The sequence below is a fragment of the Haliotis rufescens genome, unplaced genomic scaffold, assembly GCF_023055435.1.
Source record: "Haliotis rufescens isolate VD_foot unplaced genomic scaffold, xgHalRufe1.0.p SCAF_13, whole genome shotgun sequence".
Classification (NCBI taxonomy): Eukaryota; Metazoa; Mollusca; class Gastropoda; order Lepetellida; family Haliotidae; genus Haliotis; species Haliotis rufescens.
The window spans coordinates 7,352,548-7,370,057 of record NW_025963813.1 but is presented as its reverse complement, the minus strand read 5'-3'; the positions used below and the strand labels follow the sequence as shown (position 1 = coordinate 7,370,057).

Sequence of the window (17,510 nt, the reverse complement as noted above, 5' to 3'; positions counted from 1 at the left end):
CCGCAGTTTAACATGATGGATACCCCACTCAGACACGGTACACTGACTCCGAGTCGCAGTTTAACAAGATGGATACCGACTAAGACAAGGTACTCTGACTCCGAGCCGCAATTTAACATGATGGATACCCAATAAGACAAGGTACACTGATTCCGAGCCGCAGTTTAACATGATGGATACCCCACTCAGACACGGTACACTGACTCCGAGCCGCAATTTAACATGATGGATACCCCACTCAGACACGGTACACTGACTCCGAGCCGCAATTTAACATGGATTCCCAACTCAGACACGGTACACTGACTCCGAGCCGCAATTTAACATGGATTCCCCACTCAGACACGGTACACTGACTCCGAGCCGCAATTTAACATGATGGATACCCACAAAGACACGGCACACTGACTCCGAGCCGCAATTTAACATGATGGATATCCAATAAGACACGGTACACTGATTCCGAGCCGCAGTTTGGCATGATGGATACCCACAAAGACACGGCACACTGACTCCGAGCCGCAATTTAACATGATGGATACCCAATAAGACACGGTACACTGATTCCGAGCCGCAGTTTGGCATGATGGATACCCACAAAGACACGGCACACTGACTCCGAGCCGCAGTTTAGCATGATGGATACCCCACTCAGACACGGCACACTGACTCCGAGCCGCAGTTTAACAAGATGAATACCCCACTCAGACACGGTACACTGACTCCGAGCCGCAATTTAACATGGAAACCCAACTCAGACACGGTACATTGACTCCGAGCCGCAATTTAACATGGAAACCCCACTCAGACACGGTACACTGACTCCGAGCCGCAATTTAGCATGATGGATACCCCACTCAGACACGGTACTGACTCCGAGCCGACCAGTTCTTGTTTCAGCACCTTTATGCCTGGCGTCAGTCACAACAGTCACAATCTTTCTACGTCTGTTGATATGAAACAGGTTACCATGCATGGCTGGCTAAAGCGCCGATTCGACGGATAGGGAAAAAATGCAGCCAAGCGTTTTTCGATCGAACGTTTCATTTCAGTAGGTATTCGACCGATCGGAGTGTACCGACCGTATCTTGGGAAAGCATTAACTATGGGGCAGACGCTCTGTCCACCAAACACTGTAAGTGGGCGATTGATTAATTCTTCTCGCCAAGTTCCGCGTCAGTTTGTTTCAACAAGTTGATCCCCAAGCCTGTATGATGGGGTCTTTCTTCTTTGTAACCTTGTCAACTGATCTTTTTACAAGCTTTCAACCTTCATGGAACAAGAGCATATTTTACATACCATTGATGTATTACATAAAACAAAGTGATATAACGGCATACAGGTAGAACTATTTCGCGTTTACAGTATTAAATACCAGACAGTTTTTTTTCAGTACTGTGCAGTGCGTCACTTGGGTATGCCAGAAACCTATGGTTGTGGTTCGAATCCAGGTTTCTTGATTTGTCAGCACCTTACCCGTGCTTGTGGGGTTTCACCAAAGTGTCACACGTCTGAGGCCTGCATCCGTTTGGGCTTCCTCCCACATCAATCTGACACGCCGTGATGTTACTGGAATAATGTTCAAAGCGACGTTAAACCCAACTCACTCACTACACTAACGTGTGCAGCCAACCAATACACCCACTCCATGAATGGACATTATTTAACAGTTGGTTATCGCAATACTATGGGGTTTCTAATAATATGTCACTCCTACACATTATATAATGTTTTAAGCTCGCTGGGAGAACATTTTATCAAGCGGTGGTCCACCATGCAGTAGAGTCCCTCGGACATTCCTCTGATGTATGCAGCCAGCCGTCCAACACCGCTGTAAGTCAACACCAGCACGTCACACGTCATTAGAGCGTGCTGATCGTAAATCACCTTCTCAAGCCCTTGGCAACCAAGTACGTTTGGATTATCACCTACATGGTATACGGACCCTCCGTTATCTATGATTTGACGGGGGAATAATGTTTTAGCCTTATTTCGGACATATTCCGAATCGGATGTAACGTACACCTTGTACTTCATTATGTCATCATATTGTCTGAGAAAGTCCCATATTAAGTCAACGTCATTTAATGTGGTTGACCGGTGGCCTAATTCCGATACCCTTATTTGGGCACATATTAGCTGATAATCAGAAGTTGGCCTCGCTTTGGAAATGAAATCTGTTAATTTCCTATTCAGACTCGGAGAAAGTTGAAATAATTCTTTGTAAGCTTTTGCAACCACTTGGTCTCTCGTCATGTCATTCATCCAGGACAGAGGGCCGTCCATGTAGCGTGGGTTCATCTTAAGCGAATCTACATAATCAAGGTTTGTTATGAAATATGTTACATCATGTCTTAACCATTTGTCGAAGTCAACTGATTTTGCACGAAACACAAGGTTGCGGTTGTTGTATTGATTGTGGAAGCCTTTCGATGTTTTATGCCCAAGCTGGGCCACTTCGTCTATGCTCGAATACCAGTCTACCATGTTTGGTACGATGTATGACGTCAGATTACATGGTGGTGACGTCATTTCGATTCCGAATTTCCGATTTGTCGCGAGTGATATAAAATACGTCATCAATATTCCCATAATACGGTCTGACCAGCCGCCGCAAAGTCCAAATCTGCCACCACAGTTGTAGATGATGTAGCGACTGCGTGGGTGTTTTGACGTCAACGACGTCGTCTTGACTTCAGTGGCAGAATCGATGTCGATAACCCTGGTCAGTAGGTACAGCGATAATGCTATGGGTAGGAACATCAACAACTTGACAACTTTCATCTGAAATAGAAATGTGAGATATATTCATAAATGATTCAATACGACTGATTCAGGGGATGCATTTGCAATATTTATGGCAACAAGAACAAAGCACCAATTCATGTCACGGAGAAAGACATCGTGTTATATATATGGCACACGATATATCATATCAGACTTCGTTTCCCACTTAAATTAAAACCACAACAATAAATGTATTTAAATAATACAATTTCACTCTGATCATACACTTCAAACCCGGTGTCAAATATAACACTGGAAAAGGAACAAGATAAAACACCACAAGTTCAATGTTTACTGACATTTAGTGTGCTCTATCAAACACGTTTAGGGTCGAAATACGTGAAATGAGCTATCGTCTCAGCCAGAACACAGCTGAACACAAAATCCTTATAATCTATACATTTACGATATAAAAAAACATTTCATTGTGTTTTATCCACATAATCTGACCATGTTTGAAGAAAGTGCATATTATTGAGCATTACGTCAAATATGGATAAGATGTATAATGTATAGTATTAAAGTTAGATATGCAAATCAAATACACAGGCACTTGCGTAGCACATCCACCAGGAATTACAACGGTACAATATAAACATAATGGTGAACAAATAAACCAAGCTAAGATCATGGTGACTTGAAAAATTGACAATTGTGTTAGTTTGTTTGTTGTTTAACGCCGCACTCAGCAATATTCCAGCTATATGACGGTGGTCTGGAAATAATCGAATCTGGACCAGACATCATGAGCATCGACCCACGTAATTGGGATCGATGACATGCATCAACCAAGTCAGCGAGCCTGACCACCCGATCCCGTTAGTCGCCTTTTACGACAAGCATGGTCGCCTTTTACGGACAATTGTGACGTCAGCGCAATGCCAGACACCCCAGTTGTCAGACTGGTCAACAAGAAAGGGCTGTGCTGCTTAACTTTTGTTGCAATGGATCAGTACAGATTATCATCAGGAATGTGGGGACACAACACCGACCCTTACCATCAGGAATATGGGGAAACAACACCGACCCTTATCACCAGGAATGTGGGGAAACAACACCGACCCTTATCACCAGGAATATGGGGAAACAACACCGACCCTTACCATCAGGAATATGGGGAAACAACACCGACCTTTACCATCAGGAATGTGGGGAAATAACACCGACCTTTACCATCAGGAATGTGGGTAAATAACACTGACCCTTACCATCAGGAATGTGGGGAAATAACACCGACCCTTACCATCAGGAATGTGGGGAAACAACACCGACCCTTACCATCAGGAATGTGGGGAAACAACACCGACCTTTACCATCAGGAATGTGGGGAAACAACACCGACCCTTACCATCAGGAATGTGGGGAAACAACACCGACCCTTACCATCAGGAATGTGGGGAAACAACACCGACCTTTACCATCAGGAATGTGGGGAAACAACACCGACCCTTACCATCAGGAATGTGGGGAAACAACACCGACCCTTACCATCAGGAATGTGGGGAAACAACACCGACCTTTACCATCAGGAATGTGGGGAAACAACACCGACCTTTACCATCAGGAATGTGGGGAAACAACACCGACCCTTACCATCAGGAATGTGGGGAAACAACACCGACCCTTACCATCAGGAATGTGGGGAAACAACACCGACCCTTACCATCAGGAATGTGGGGAAACAACACCGACCTTTACCATCAGGAATGTGGGGAAACAACACCGACCCTTACCATCAGGAATGTGGGGAAATAACACCGACCCTTACCATCAGGAATGTGGGGAAACAACACCGACCCTTACCATCAGGAATGTGGGGAAATAACACCGACCTTTACCATCAGGAATGTGGGGAAACAACACCGACCTTTACCATCAGGAATGTGGGGAAACAACACCGACCCTTACCATCAGGAATGTGGGGAAATAACACCGACCCTTACCATCAGGAATATGGGGAAACAACACCGACCCTTACCATCAGGAATGTGGGGAAATAACACCGACCTTTACCATCAGGAATGTGGGGAAACAACACCGACCCTTATCATCAGGAATGTGGAGAAACAACACTCATAATCATATTGGGGAAACCCTTTAACAGGGTCGTGGGGAAACACCGCCGAAATTGATACCTGAGAAATTAATCGTAATGATAGCTACTCGTACATGGTGCGACGTGTGTGTGTGTGAGTGTGTGTGCGTGCGCGCATGTTAACCCACTGAGATGTCGCACTTTAACATGGGTATCCTACTCAGACACAGTATCGACCACTATAAATTGTACGCTTGTGACTTAACACTCGTCTAAAAGGCTTAAACATCATCGGCAAGCCGAGTTTAACATACATGTAATTCGCGACTAATAAAGAATTTAAATTAGTGTCAACCAACGGTACCTTGCATCTACTGGAGTGGAGCACCATCGCAGAGCAGTGGGTATACTTCATCCAAAGTGTAAATGCGTAGACTGTTACTGCAAGTGTAAAATGGAATCGTCCACCATCAAAGGCAAAAGCTATATAGACAATATCGACGTAAATACGTTTGAAGCTCACATCGATTATAGAATACACTACACTACCTACACCGACTTCAGTTGTTCAAGTATGATGATGTATCACTCTAACTTAATGATATAATGCTCGACTAGGGCGTCGCATAGTCAACCGCTCCGGAGGGTGATTATTGCTGAGCTCGCAAGAGAATATTGGATTTTTAACAGGTTCTCATTTTTTTTCTTTCTGGTGGCATAGTAACGTCACAGAACAACACAGAATTAATTATTTGAATTCACGTGTCATCAGTCCCCCAAGCTCGTTATACTTCGTATAATTGCAATTGGCTTCAATTTGTATTTGAAAGAATTATATTTTTTGGACGAGGAAAGTTTTTATATATTCTCAACATACGGTTACCGCGGTTTTGCTTGATATTAAATTTTAAAGACTCACTCTTATGTTTCATTGAGAACAAAAGCAACGAAGAGCGCAATGTTTTATTTGTCCTCAATTGAAATCAAACAAGGGATTCAGGTTAACTTTCGATGTAAGAGATCCGATTTCAGTGACTTTGGAAAAACATGCTCCGTCATCACTTCCTGTAACTCTTCAAACAAAACCCGACATTGGATGCAACAATCGTTGACGTATGATAAGAACACACATCAAAAAGAGCCTACGACGCGGGAAATTGTCAAGTAAATCGTAAATACCGGGTAATATACCTTGGTCAACACGGCTTCTCCTTGGTCATCAAGAGTTTTGAAACTGAAAGCAAGCAATATTAATTCCGGACCCAGGCTGTTTTTTTCACAGGTTTCATTTCAGAATAGAACGGGGCCAGAGAACGGAGACAATTATCAAAATAGAGGAGAGTGAAAACAATGGACACTGATTTAACCAGTCCAGTCCAAATTAAACTCCACATGGCACAAAAGAGAGGGTGGCCAACATGGAAGAAAAAGTAAATGATGTAGATCAATGGAAAGAAATTTATTGTTCACTGGATTTGCTGAAGAAGATGAGAAAGCCGATCTCAAAGATTGACAGGTTATTGAAAACACCTTGCATTATAGACAAAGACTCATTTGATAAAATATACAGATTAGGAAAATAGATGGACGAGAGAGGAAGGCACATCTTAGCTGTATTTCAAATCAGGACAGACAGAGATTTGGCAAAAACCTTAAGCCATCATATAATTGGACTACTGTTGTTTGTGGTGTTAAACATCATTCAGTGGGTAAAGTACATTTTCAGGGTGAGGTGTCTGTGAAATACTTTACCCAGTGAATGTTCTTTAACACCGCAAACATTAGTCCAATTATATCATGGCTTTAGATTTCACCAAATCTCTGTATCTCTTAGTTATCAATGAAATGAATAATTTGTATTTATGAGAGAAGAAATCATTCTCCAACGGTATCAATTGTGGGCGTGGCTTCTCGACGTCCGTCGGAACTATGCATCGTAATGTGCCATCGGTATATTTAACAATGTTTGTTTGCGTGTACCGTAGTTGAAGGATAACAGGAAGCTGTGTTGAGAAACGGCGCGTGCACAAAACAGTCACGTGCAGGAAAATATGCGTTCGTCAATAAAATGAGGTTGGCGTGTTTAGTGTTAATTCACTGAGCAATGAAATGATACATACGTTGTAAAATCAAACATTATTCGCCTTCGTTGACAAATTCTGCAATAAAAACATGTTTTGTGTTATATCTATATTTCACTTAGATATTAGCCATCGCAAATAGGCCCATGTTCACATTCTGGGTCAATCGCAATCCTTGTTTTGAGCTCACTACCGTATTTAATAAATTTACTAATATCTTGGCCTAAACAAAACCCACATCCTGGAACCTGGGATCAAACTTTAATACTAAAAGAACAAGCTTTGAAAGAACAAGTGAAATACAAGCACTCAATAAAAGTACTGGGTTGGGAGCATGAAAACGGGTATTTTTCGGCATAAATCCTGCTGCGAGCTGCGCCATGTTGCGTCTGCTACTGACTGCGAGTGCGCATGACACTATGTCAAGGGAGGTAACACACAAGAACGTTAACTTTTACGAGCCCGCTGGCTTCGGTCTAGGGGAGATAATTCATTATACTTAATGCGTACACTGAATTCACACTTAATCGCCAGGGCGTATTTTTCTTTTCAGACACTCTTTTCCCCAGGTGTTAATCGAGGCCCGGCGTTTATAATTTCAATTTCCGACTAATGATTCGCTCAGACCCATCGTAGTTCTCTAAAATGCTTATGTTTAGCTGGGGCATGCTATAGTTGAAATAGACCGCCTCCGTGGTCTTGTGGTAGAGCGTCCGCCCGGAGAGCGGAAGGTCCAGGGTTCGATCCCGGCCGCGTCATACAAAAAGACGTTAAAAGATTGTACTTGTTGTTACCCTGTCTGGCGCTCGGCATTAAGGGGCTAAAACAAGGACTGGTCGGCTCGGAGTCAGTATACTGTGTCTGAGTGGGGTATTCATGTTAAACTGCGGCATGGTATCTCAGTGAGCTAGCACTATATATCGGCATCAGTCCGGACTAGTACAAGCAGCCACACACACACATACACGTGCATGCACGTCGCTATATAAGTGCAATAATCTTGGACGCGACGTTAAACCCAATTTCACCTCACTATAGTTGAAATACAATACCGTATGCGTTATAAAACTCGCGCTATTTCATTCATTTGTCTTTAACGTCCAAACCGTCAATTTAATTAATAATCACTCACTTCCCCACTTCTAACCTACCTCCACACAACATTACATTTCTATTTTATCCCCAAATACATCATTTTGACAAGGATTTTCAGCAGGTTCCGGTGTAGGGATCGATCGATCGTCATGCAAAGATAACTTTGAATCCAGAGTGAGTGAGTTTGGTTTTACGCCGTTTTTAGCGATATTCTACCAATATCACTGCGGGGGACACCAGAAATGGGCTTCACACATTGTACCCATGTCGGGAATCGAACCCGGGTCTTCGGCGTGACGAGCGAACGCTTTAACCACTAGGCTACCCAACCGCCCTTGAATCCAGAGGATCAACAAGGTGCAAAGAACTTTTTTCGCATACCTACCTATCGATGCAAGCACCTATATATACTGTCGTTAACCGTACATGGGAAGCCAAGAAGGTAAAACAAAGTTTAATTTGCATGTGGTACCTTCAGAATCAGGAATGAGATTATGACACGCTTCAGGAAAAATAGTTATGTATTATGATAGTAGAAAACAAACATTCACAACAAAGACTTCCTGAAACCAGCGTTAGAAAGTGGCACTAGTCCTGTAGTCCTTGCCAAACTGCCCAATAGTTAAGGCATCTAAAGCACTAGGAGAAATTTGCTATTTTTAAGGGTTTTGCTATATGTTATCACTACAAGGACAAGTGGACTAAATATCTTAGTTTCTACTCCTGGAAACATGTGTTACTGTTTTCAAGGAACAAGAGGTTCTAATTTGACACAATCATAGTGGTATACATGTTACTGTTGACATTGATATCTCTACTGCGGTAAAGCTAGACTGGTACCCTGCCCTTCACCTCCTATAGCGGCGCAAGCGCTCGTGGGAAGGTAAACCAGTCTAGGAAACAGCGTGCCTCCCTCTTATGATTGAGACCGCATAGCAGAAACGTATTTAGTGTAATAATGTACAGCAGGGACCATTAAGTAAATTTATTTTATCATCTCTGTTTACAGTTAGGAATGTTCTAAAAATGATCGTCATAAGTGTATGAATTTCGTATGTACGCATATCATTATACATATGTGAGATAAAGTTTCTTTTAAAAGTTTGGTTACATCTTTCCAACTATTTCCCAGCCCCGTGTAACTTTCTCAAACCCAAAACAAATAAAGCACGCCTGGAACCGTGCAATAATAGGGAGAATTCCGTGCATAAAAAACCTGCCAGGCGTTTAATCGAGGAAGTACGGTAAAAGGAGGCTTACACTTGTCACAATGTGTTCAATCGTACCCTGGCGCCTGATCAATGCTCATGCTATTTATTTTGCCGGTGAGATTCAGGGCCGGTGTTATGAAAACATGACAAAGCGAAATAGAGGGGGTCGCTAAAACATACAACTATAAAAGGAGAGGGGGTTGCGCGGATATGAACATATGACACAGTTCTGTTTCTTCAAATTACAAAAAATATAAATGTGTACATTTCTGGTTACGGCTCATTTGTTATAGCCCATCTACAGAACGCCGTCATATAGTTGGAGACCAATTTAAATGAGGCGTCTACACAAACGTCTGCATGAATATACTGGAAGCCGTTTCCGGAAAATGTCAGTTGTCATTTTTCGATTCTGTCGTTTTTGACTGCTACTTTTCTCATTTGTGGGTAAAAAATGCACTGTGTTGTGTCGCGATAAAATATACATAGTAAACAGTGAACATTACCATTCACATTTTATGCTTGACTGTTAAAATGATATTGTTAGATCTAATTATAGGACGGATCCGTAATCCGCTTCGTGAAGTAAATCTCGCGAGTAATTTCGAGATTTCGTTGCTACAACATCAATGGCGGACGAAACTTGTGTTTGGACTTGAAGGATTGGATACATTGTGATTTTGCATTCTTAATATTTGAAGTAAGATCTCATTGTTTTTCTAATTGTCAGTTGTTCTTTGAGCATAAGATTCTTTGACAAAATGAGTAAACCATAGTCGTTGTCACCTCTTCCCATCGGTTGTACATCGCTCTTTCTTTCTGCAGATATTCAAGCACTGCCCTTGGTCTGTCAGTCAGATATTTTCAACGTTTTCACTCTTGTGACAATCTTAAAATATAACAGCTGAACATGTTTACCTGATTTTGTACAATTTGTGACTGTTATTCTTCTATAAATTCGCAAAAGAAATGAAAATCAATGCTTAAATCTTTGTTTAGTTTTTCAGATTGTTGGGAAGAATTCAATTTCCATCATAACATTACCATTTTTAATAATAGTAAGACAGGCGACAGCTTGAAAGTACATGTTATAGTACATGTACTGAGGTGTGACTTGATAATTTCATTGCATAATAAGTAACATCATGTTGTAATAAGTTATCATCATGATCATGCTTTATACCATGTTAAGGGGCGGTCGGGTAGCCTGGTGGTTAAAGCGTTCGCTCGTCATGCCGAAGACCCGGGTTCGATTCTCGACATGGGTACAATGTGTGAAGCCCATTTCTGGTGTCCCCCGCCGTGATATTGCTGGAATATTGCTAAAAGCGGCGTAAAACCATACTCACTCAATCACTTATACCATGTTATACAGCAATATTGGAATATGTGCTACTCAACAACAAAAGAAAGATTGTCCATAAAACATGTCAGGAGGCACAGTGTTGGTGCACCTATGAATGTGTTGTTTCATTTATTAATATGTTTTTAAAGACAGATCTTTCACATTATGGTTAAATGGTTGAATACAATCACTTTTGAATTCATCTACCTAAGAAATACTATCCTTGATTATTTGTACAATTTTTTTGTTTTTCAAAAATCATCCAGTTACATGATAACAATGTGTGCTACAATAAAAATACTTTTAATGCCCAAACAAATTTATTAATACCCAATAAGATTGATTACATGTAAGTAAATACTCAATGGGTAAAAAAATAACTGGAGCCCTGATGTGATTAAGTGATAAACATTATATGTTTTCTGATTCTCTCTTCAGTATTCAATGCATGGATATTTCATTTGGAACTTGTACCTAGAAGTTAATTGACCTTTAAAATGCGAAAGTGATGTTGACATAATAATTCAACCCAGGAAGCTACCATTTATTATTTAGGGGTGGGTGGATGTGGGGCTTGGGTGCTCTTTTCCCAATTTGTTTTAAATATGTTTCTTGCAGACAAGAGTTCAAAGAATATTGTTTGTTATTTTTAGTTATTTACTCAATTTTCAAAAATAGTAAATGAGCACCTGTTTATTTTGGAAAAAAACAATTCAGCACCATAACATTAAAAAAAGCTGATCTCAAACAAAAATCCTGTCTCCCCCTTTCGAAAATGAAATGGCTCTTTCCTTAGCAGGAAAAAATATCTAAATTGATATTGTTCAAACAAAAAGGAAAGTATTCTTACACAGGGAAATATATCTGAGACCTAATCCTTTTAACAACATTCTTCAACCAATCAGATTCCAGCACACACTGTCATGACAATAATTTTATAATTGTAGATGGACCTGTCAGCATCAGCGAACATAGAAGGCCCTGATGTGATGGGGATCCTGGAGGATGAGGATGGAATCCTGGATTATGAAGGGGACCTTGACCTTGATGATGATGATGACTTGGATGTTGACACTGTCATTGAGTAAGTTTAAATGTTTGTCATTCCGTGCAAAATGAAAATAGACAATTAGTTGCAGGATGTTTGTGACCCAGCTAAAGACCGATTTGCAAACAGACGGTGTCAGTATCCTGTGCGATTGGCTGATTACAGCAAAAGTACATACTTCAGAGGATTCTTAAATCTCTGGAGGAGGTGTTTCGAGAAGCAAGAGACTACACAGTACATATTGTTACTTCATCTTTGATCATATTGTTGTGTAAAGTTTTATTGCAGTGCATAATAAAGAAACAATTTTGAATTATTTCAATTTTATTTGACATGCTTTTTTAGTCTCCAGGCGATTGATCTGCAAATTGAAATTTACAAAAAAAGAAATCTCATCACAATGACAGGCAAATAAGAGAATGAATTATTTCAGTTTGATTATTTTAAGGTTCAAGTTTTTCAATCTGAAACAAAAAAACCCACATTGTCTCATGACAATATTTCAGCGAGCACCAGTACCCTGCGACGGCCGGGGAGAAGGTGACATACCAGGAGCAGATTCGAATGATCCACCTGAGGAGCCACATCAACCAGATGGTGGAGAAGGTGGAGGCTCACCAGTACACAGCCGAGAAAACAAGGTCAGTCAGCTTCATATTCATGACACTGATTGTCTCTGTGCAAAGTTGTGTGCCTTAGATTTGAGAGGATCTGCTGGTTTTGCATTACTTGAAACAAACATTTGTCATTATCAACCCTGTATGTCACATCTTTGACCATCTTCCCGAGGCAAGAGCGTTAACTGACAATTAAAGTCAGGTTTCCACCCTTGCCGAACAAGCGCCACCAGTGGCTATTACGAGTTATGTCCATTCTATGCCTCTCCCATATGGACCAATCAGATTCCACCTCTCGTATCACATGCATTTGCTTCAAACAAAATGGTGGCGCCCAGTCAAGACGATCTGATCGACCATCAAGATCTATTTTGTCATAAAATGGTTCTTACTTCGCGAAGTACATCAAATCACGTGAGCGCCTTGATTAAAAACATGAAAAGATTTGGAAAATATCTGTTGACAACGAGTTGGCGATGCACATGCTTTGCAAATCCTGCAATCGACCAAACTATGCATGACAGTTTACGAACCGGATTTCGATTTCGGCCCGCGATTTTGATTGGACTATGTATAGACTCGTTAGTCCAGCCAAAACTCCATAATCCCAGCCTAGTTTGGCAAGGGTGGAAACTGGACTTTTATAGTCAGTTAACTCTCTTGCCTCGGGAAGATGATCCTTGACTGATCTCGATATATGCAGTAGGGACAAGTAACTATGAATTCATCATTGAGTCATTTACACTTTGTGACAGATTGATTGTCCTTATTTGCAGTGGCGGATCCGGGGTGGGGGGTGTTCAGGGGGCGGACAACCCTCTTTTTTTACATCTGATGACATTTTGTAAGGATTGATAGAAACTAACATTTTTAGACCACTTGTCCTTATAATGATAACATATAGCAGACCCCTTAAAGGCCACAGGACTAGTGCCAATTTCCAACACTGACTTTGTCTTCAATGATAACATCTTGATTTGGTTGTAAAAGTAAAATTAATAATGGCTTACATAAAGCGTCTGTGACTTTGGGGGTAGGCTTTTGGATGGACTTCCATTCACCCACCCCTGAAGATACAGATGGCCTGAGTGGAACACTCCCTTTTTTAAAAAAACTTGGCTCCCACTGATTTGTTAGTCTATACACCATATCTGTAAGTCAAATCAAAATACAAAAGAACTGCATCATCTCATTTCCCTCTCTCTCTCTCTCTCTCTCTCTCTCTCTCTCTCTCTCTCTCTCTCTCATGCTTTTCATGCTCTCATTTTCTCATTCTATTGTCCTCTCTCTCATTTTCTTCCATTTATCGGGGGCATAGGTGGCCCAGTCGTCTAAAGCGCCGCGATTCGCTGTGCAGAGTTGCGTCCCTTGGGCACGCCAGAAACCTATGATTGTGGGTTCAAATCCCGGTTCTCGCCAATTATGTTTCTAGGTTTGTCAGCACCATACCCATGCTCGTGGGTTTCACCGAAGTGGTAAACGTTTGAGATCTGCATCACTTCGGGCTTTCCTCCCACATTAAGCTGACACACCGTGATATGACTGGAAAACTGTTAAAAGCGGCGTTAAACCAAACTCACTCACTCACTCTCCCATTTATCTCACTCTCATGTCCAGGGAGGAACAGAAGAAGTGTCAGGGTCATATACAGGAGCTGACTTCAGAGAGAGACAGGCTGTTCATGGAGATAGAACAAAATGAAACTGATAACAACACGTAAGTTATGGATATCCTTATGGACTTAAGTTACTTAAGTAAGATTTTAATGTCTCATTCATGAATGTAAGTTTGTTTATGATAATCAGAAAAACAAGCATTTTAGGTAATAACATGTTAGGTCATTGTATTTTAATTTGTTGGATCACACATTCTTTTGGTCAGTCAGAAGTCGGAGGAGGGAATAAAAACATTTTTTGGAAATGCTGACATCAGAAACCCATTTTTGTTCAGTTTTTCACTTCTGTGTTTACATCTGACAAGTTCTACATTTACCGGTAAGTAATTCAAAATGTTCATCTTTTGTGTAATTGCGTTAAGTACCTTTACAGTCAGTTTTCAAATGTATTTTTTTGCTTTATTTAAATGAATGATATCCTACCTGATACATTGTATATCCATCCAATCAGAAGACAAATTGGCCCTATTACTGACCTCCATGTTGGTTGACAGAGCTGCGCTGTACAGACTACGGTCGGCACATGAGAGAGTGTGCAGGGAGATCCAGGCTGAGGGGGACTTGGAGAAGGTGATTGCTGAGCGACTCGAGGAAGCAGAGTAAGTGTATTAGCTGCTATGGGAAGAATCGTGTCTTTGATTTTCCTTTCAGTTGTTCCTGGTGAAACATTCACTTTCTTGATATATTTTGTTTCCATGGTCACACGTTTCAGTATTAAGGTCTGAGATGTTTGTGTGTGAAGGCCATTTTTGGTGTCCCCCGCTGCGATATTGCTGTAATATTGCTAAAGCAGTGTAAAACCATACTCACTCAGTATTAAGGTAATTTTTCATGGATTGAATATGGCCGCTGTGATATTTCCAAGTCAATAATTAAAACAATTCAATTTATTTTTCTTAATATTGGGTAATTTGTTTGTAAATATGTTGTTTATTCCTGCAAAATATTTTGTTCTGGTGCGGGTTATTCTCATGCATTGGGATGGCATGGCTGGCTCAGTTGTGCAGCTCACGGTGCATCTTACTGTGCAGCTCACGGTGCATCTTACTGTGCAGCTCATAGTGTATCTTACTGTGCAGCTCACGGTGCAACTTACTGTGCAGCTCATAGTGTATCTTACTGTGCAGCTCAGGGTGCATCTTACTGTGCAGCTGATAGGGCATCTTACTGTGCAGCTGATAGTGCATCTTACTGTGCAGCTGATAGTGTATCTTACTGTGCAGCTGATAGTGCATCTTACTGTGCAGCTCATAGTGCATCTTACTGTGCAGCTTGAGGTGCATCTTACTGTGCAACTTACTGTGCAGCTCATAGTGTATCTTACTGTGCAGCTCACGGTGCATCTTACTGTGCAGCTCATAGTGCATCTTACTGTGCAGCTTGAGGTGCATCTTACTGTGCAGCTCATATTTCATCTTACTGTGCAGCTCGAGATGCATCTTACTGTGTAGCTCATGGTGCATCTTACTGTGTAGCTTGAGGTGCATCTTACTGTGCAGCTCACAGTGCATCTTACTGTACAGCTCACGGTGCATCTCACTGTGCAGCTCACAGTGCATCTTACTGTGCAGCTCACAGTGCATTTTACTGTGCAGCTCACGGTGCATCTTACCGTGCAGCTCAAGGAATTAAGGGTTTTTGGTGGACAGGGATTTATGTCAAACCTAAGGAATAAAGTAGAGTTAGAAATTATCAATCCCTTTAATCTATATCGATAGCCAGCCCTAGAATTAATTGTTTTTTTATATTCTATGTTGACTATTTGAACTGCTGCTTAATGTTTTTCAATTGTCACTGATAGATATGAGCTTGCAAAAACGGAGGTTGAACATGGCAAGTATATCCTCATCGAGGCTGACCTGTTAGAGAGAGAGGAGCAGCTGGCAGCTGACAAGACAACACAGGCGATGGTGAGGTTGAAGAAGGAACAGAAGTACGCAGATCAGGCTGGACACGCACAACGTAGACGGGAGAGGTGAGCCCTGTGGTGTATGTCTGTTCACGTCAGCCTTGTGTTCTGTAGTGTCCTGTGCCAACTGAGATCTTAGTTTCATTATATTTAGTCCTGTGTTGTATGTCTGTGTTCACGTCAGCCCTGTGTTCTGTAGTGTCCTGTGCCAACTTAGATCTTAGTTTCATTATATTTAGTCCTGTGTTGTATGTCTGTTCATGTCAGCCTTGTGTTCTGCAGTGTCCTACACATTGCTCTTCATTGTTCTTTGTGATTTATTGCGTAGCTATCTTATACTGATTTTACTAACACTTTTAACTGTTGCAATTTTATGAAATGTGAATACAATACAATACAATACAATACAATACAATACAATACAATACAATACAAGCAAATATAAAACATTTTTTATTATCCACACTTAAAAAAAAGCTGTTGATTACCTCTGCACTCAGCAGTATTACAGCTATAAGACTGCTGACTGTAAATAAGCATTGGTTTTTTGTTTTGGGTTCAACCCAACCCCTGATCCCTTTGTTTTAAAGAAAATCCCATATGGTCACCAATGAATGAAGTAATACCTTTGTGTCATTGAAACATAGACAGGTTCAGATGCCATCCTTGCATGTGAGACATTTGAATTGTGACAGTCTGATAACACAGTGATCTGAGATTACCACTTCATGTTCTCCATATTGCCAGAGACCAGAGAGAGGCTATCCGGGCACGAGAAGATCGACACCGACATGCCATGGAGGAAGCTAAGAGAAGCCAGGAAAGGGCCAATAAGTACCTCAACATCACACTTGACAAGTGAGACAACTTATGGATATGTTTGTAGCGAACCCTGGAGTGATCTCTGTGTCATCATTTTGAAAGTACATCATGAATCGCATAACCTGACTCAAGCACACCAATCTCATAAAAATCAGATCTTAGTTCTCGCTACCGCAAAACAAAGATCTGAGGACATCCCATTAGGGGTCACGTCAGAACGACCTTTCATCTGACCAATCAGAGCGTCGCTTACCAGATCATGAAAGTGACAGTTGGAATGTGATTTCTAATCATGTAGCCTCGAAAACTTTAAAACGGGGTATTCCAAACGATAGTTACTGGCTTAACAACTGAATCTATACAATCTAGACCATATGTTAGCCGTTCGAGAATGCTCTTTTGTTCAGGTTTTTAAATTTTTGAGCGAGAATTTGTCAAGATATGTTTTGAAGCGTAGTCGCCAATTTGCAGTTAATGCCGTAAAGCATCACAAAACTGTCTTCTGATTGGCTAATGTCGACTTCTTGTCAGTAACTCCATTGGTCGGTCAGAGTTCGCGAAAGGTCGGTCTGACGTGACCCGTAATGGGATGTCCTCAGATCTTTGTTTTGCGGCAGAGAGAACTGAGATCTGATTTCAATGAGATTGCAAGCACACAAACAACAGTGTACCAACAAAATTATTTTATTTGTAATATTGTTGAAAAAAACTGAAATTTGAGATTCTGATTCCAGAGGTTTTCTGTTCATTACCAAAATACCGATTTCATATTGGAAGTAGGAACTGGTACAGTTTATTTAAGGGTTAAGTGATTGTTACTTAATACTTTTTGTTTCAAAACCATTGGGTCACTCTTGAAAATAACAATAATTCGAAATTGATAAG

General features: G+C 41.1%; 2 protein-coding genes across 3 annotated transcripts in view; one reads left to right on the top strand and one right to left on the bottom strand.

The window, feature by feature from the left end:
- Positions 1–847: 847 nt before the first annotated feature.
- LOC124149291 lies at positions 848–7,291 on the bottom strand. The gene is made up of 3 exons (XM_046520780.2): positions 7,226–7,291; positions 5,187–5,263; positions 848–2,784 (listed from the first exon to the last, which is right to left on the bottom strand). Exons 2-3 carry the CDS (start codon positions 5,235–5,237, stop codon positions 1,714–1,716), a joined length of 1,122 nt encoding a protein of 373 aa, XP_046376736.2. The 5' UTR covers positions 5,238–5,263; positions 7,226–7,291; the 3' UTR covers positions 848–1,713.
- Positions 7,292–9,821: 2,530 nt separating this feature from the next.
- The window catches only part of LOC124149292 (cilia- and flagella-associated protein 74-like), a 62,632-nt gene continuing 54,943 nt past the window's right edge, over positions 9,822–17,510 (top strand). For both annotated transcript variants that reach the window (XM_048394135.1, XM_046520782.2), the window contains exons 1-7: positions 9,822–9,909; positions 11,502–11,638; positions 12,109–12,243; positions 13,837–13,935; positions 14,389–14,493; positions 15,696–15,869; positions 16,551–16,661. In XM_048394135.1, coding sequence (XP_048250092.1) covers positions 11,502–11,638; positions 12,109–12,243; positions 13,837–13,935; positions 14,389–14,493; positions 15,696–15,869; positions 16,551–16,661 — 761 coding nt within the window. In that variant the 5' untranslated portion in view covers positions 9,822–9,909. The remainder of the gene's footprint in view (positions 9,910–11,501; positions 11,639–12,108; positions 12,244–13,836; positions 13,936–14,388; positions 14,494–15,695; positions 15,870–16,550; positions 16,662–17,510) is intronic.

What these genes read in the sequence shown, in the direction of transcription:
- LOC124149291 (XM_046520780.2), bottom strand. Translation starts at nt 5,237, where the DNA reads ATGAAGTATACCCACTGCTCTGCGATGGTGCTCCACTCCAGTAGATGC. An exon ending in TCCACTCCAGTAGATGCAAG is followed by an intron (nt 2,785 to 5,186) that starts GTACCGTTGGTT and finishes TTTCTATTTCAG; the next exon opens with ATGAAAGTTGTCAAGTTGTT.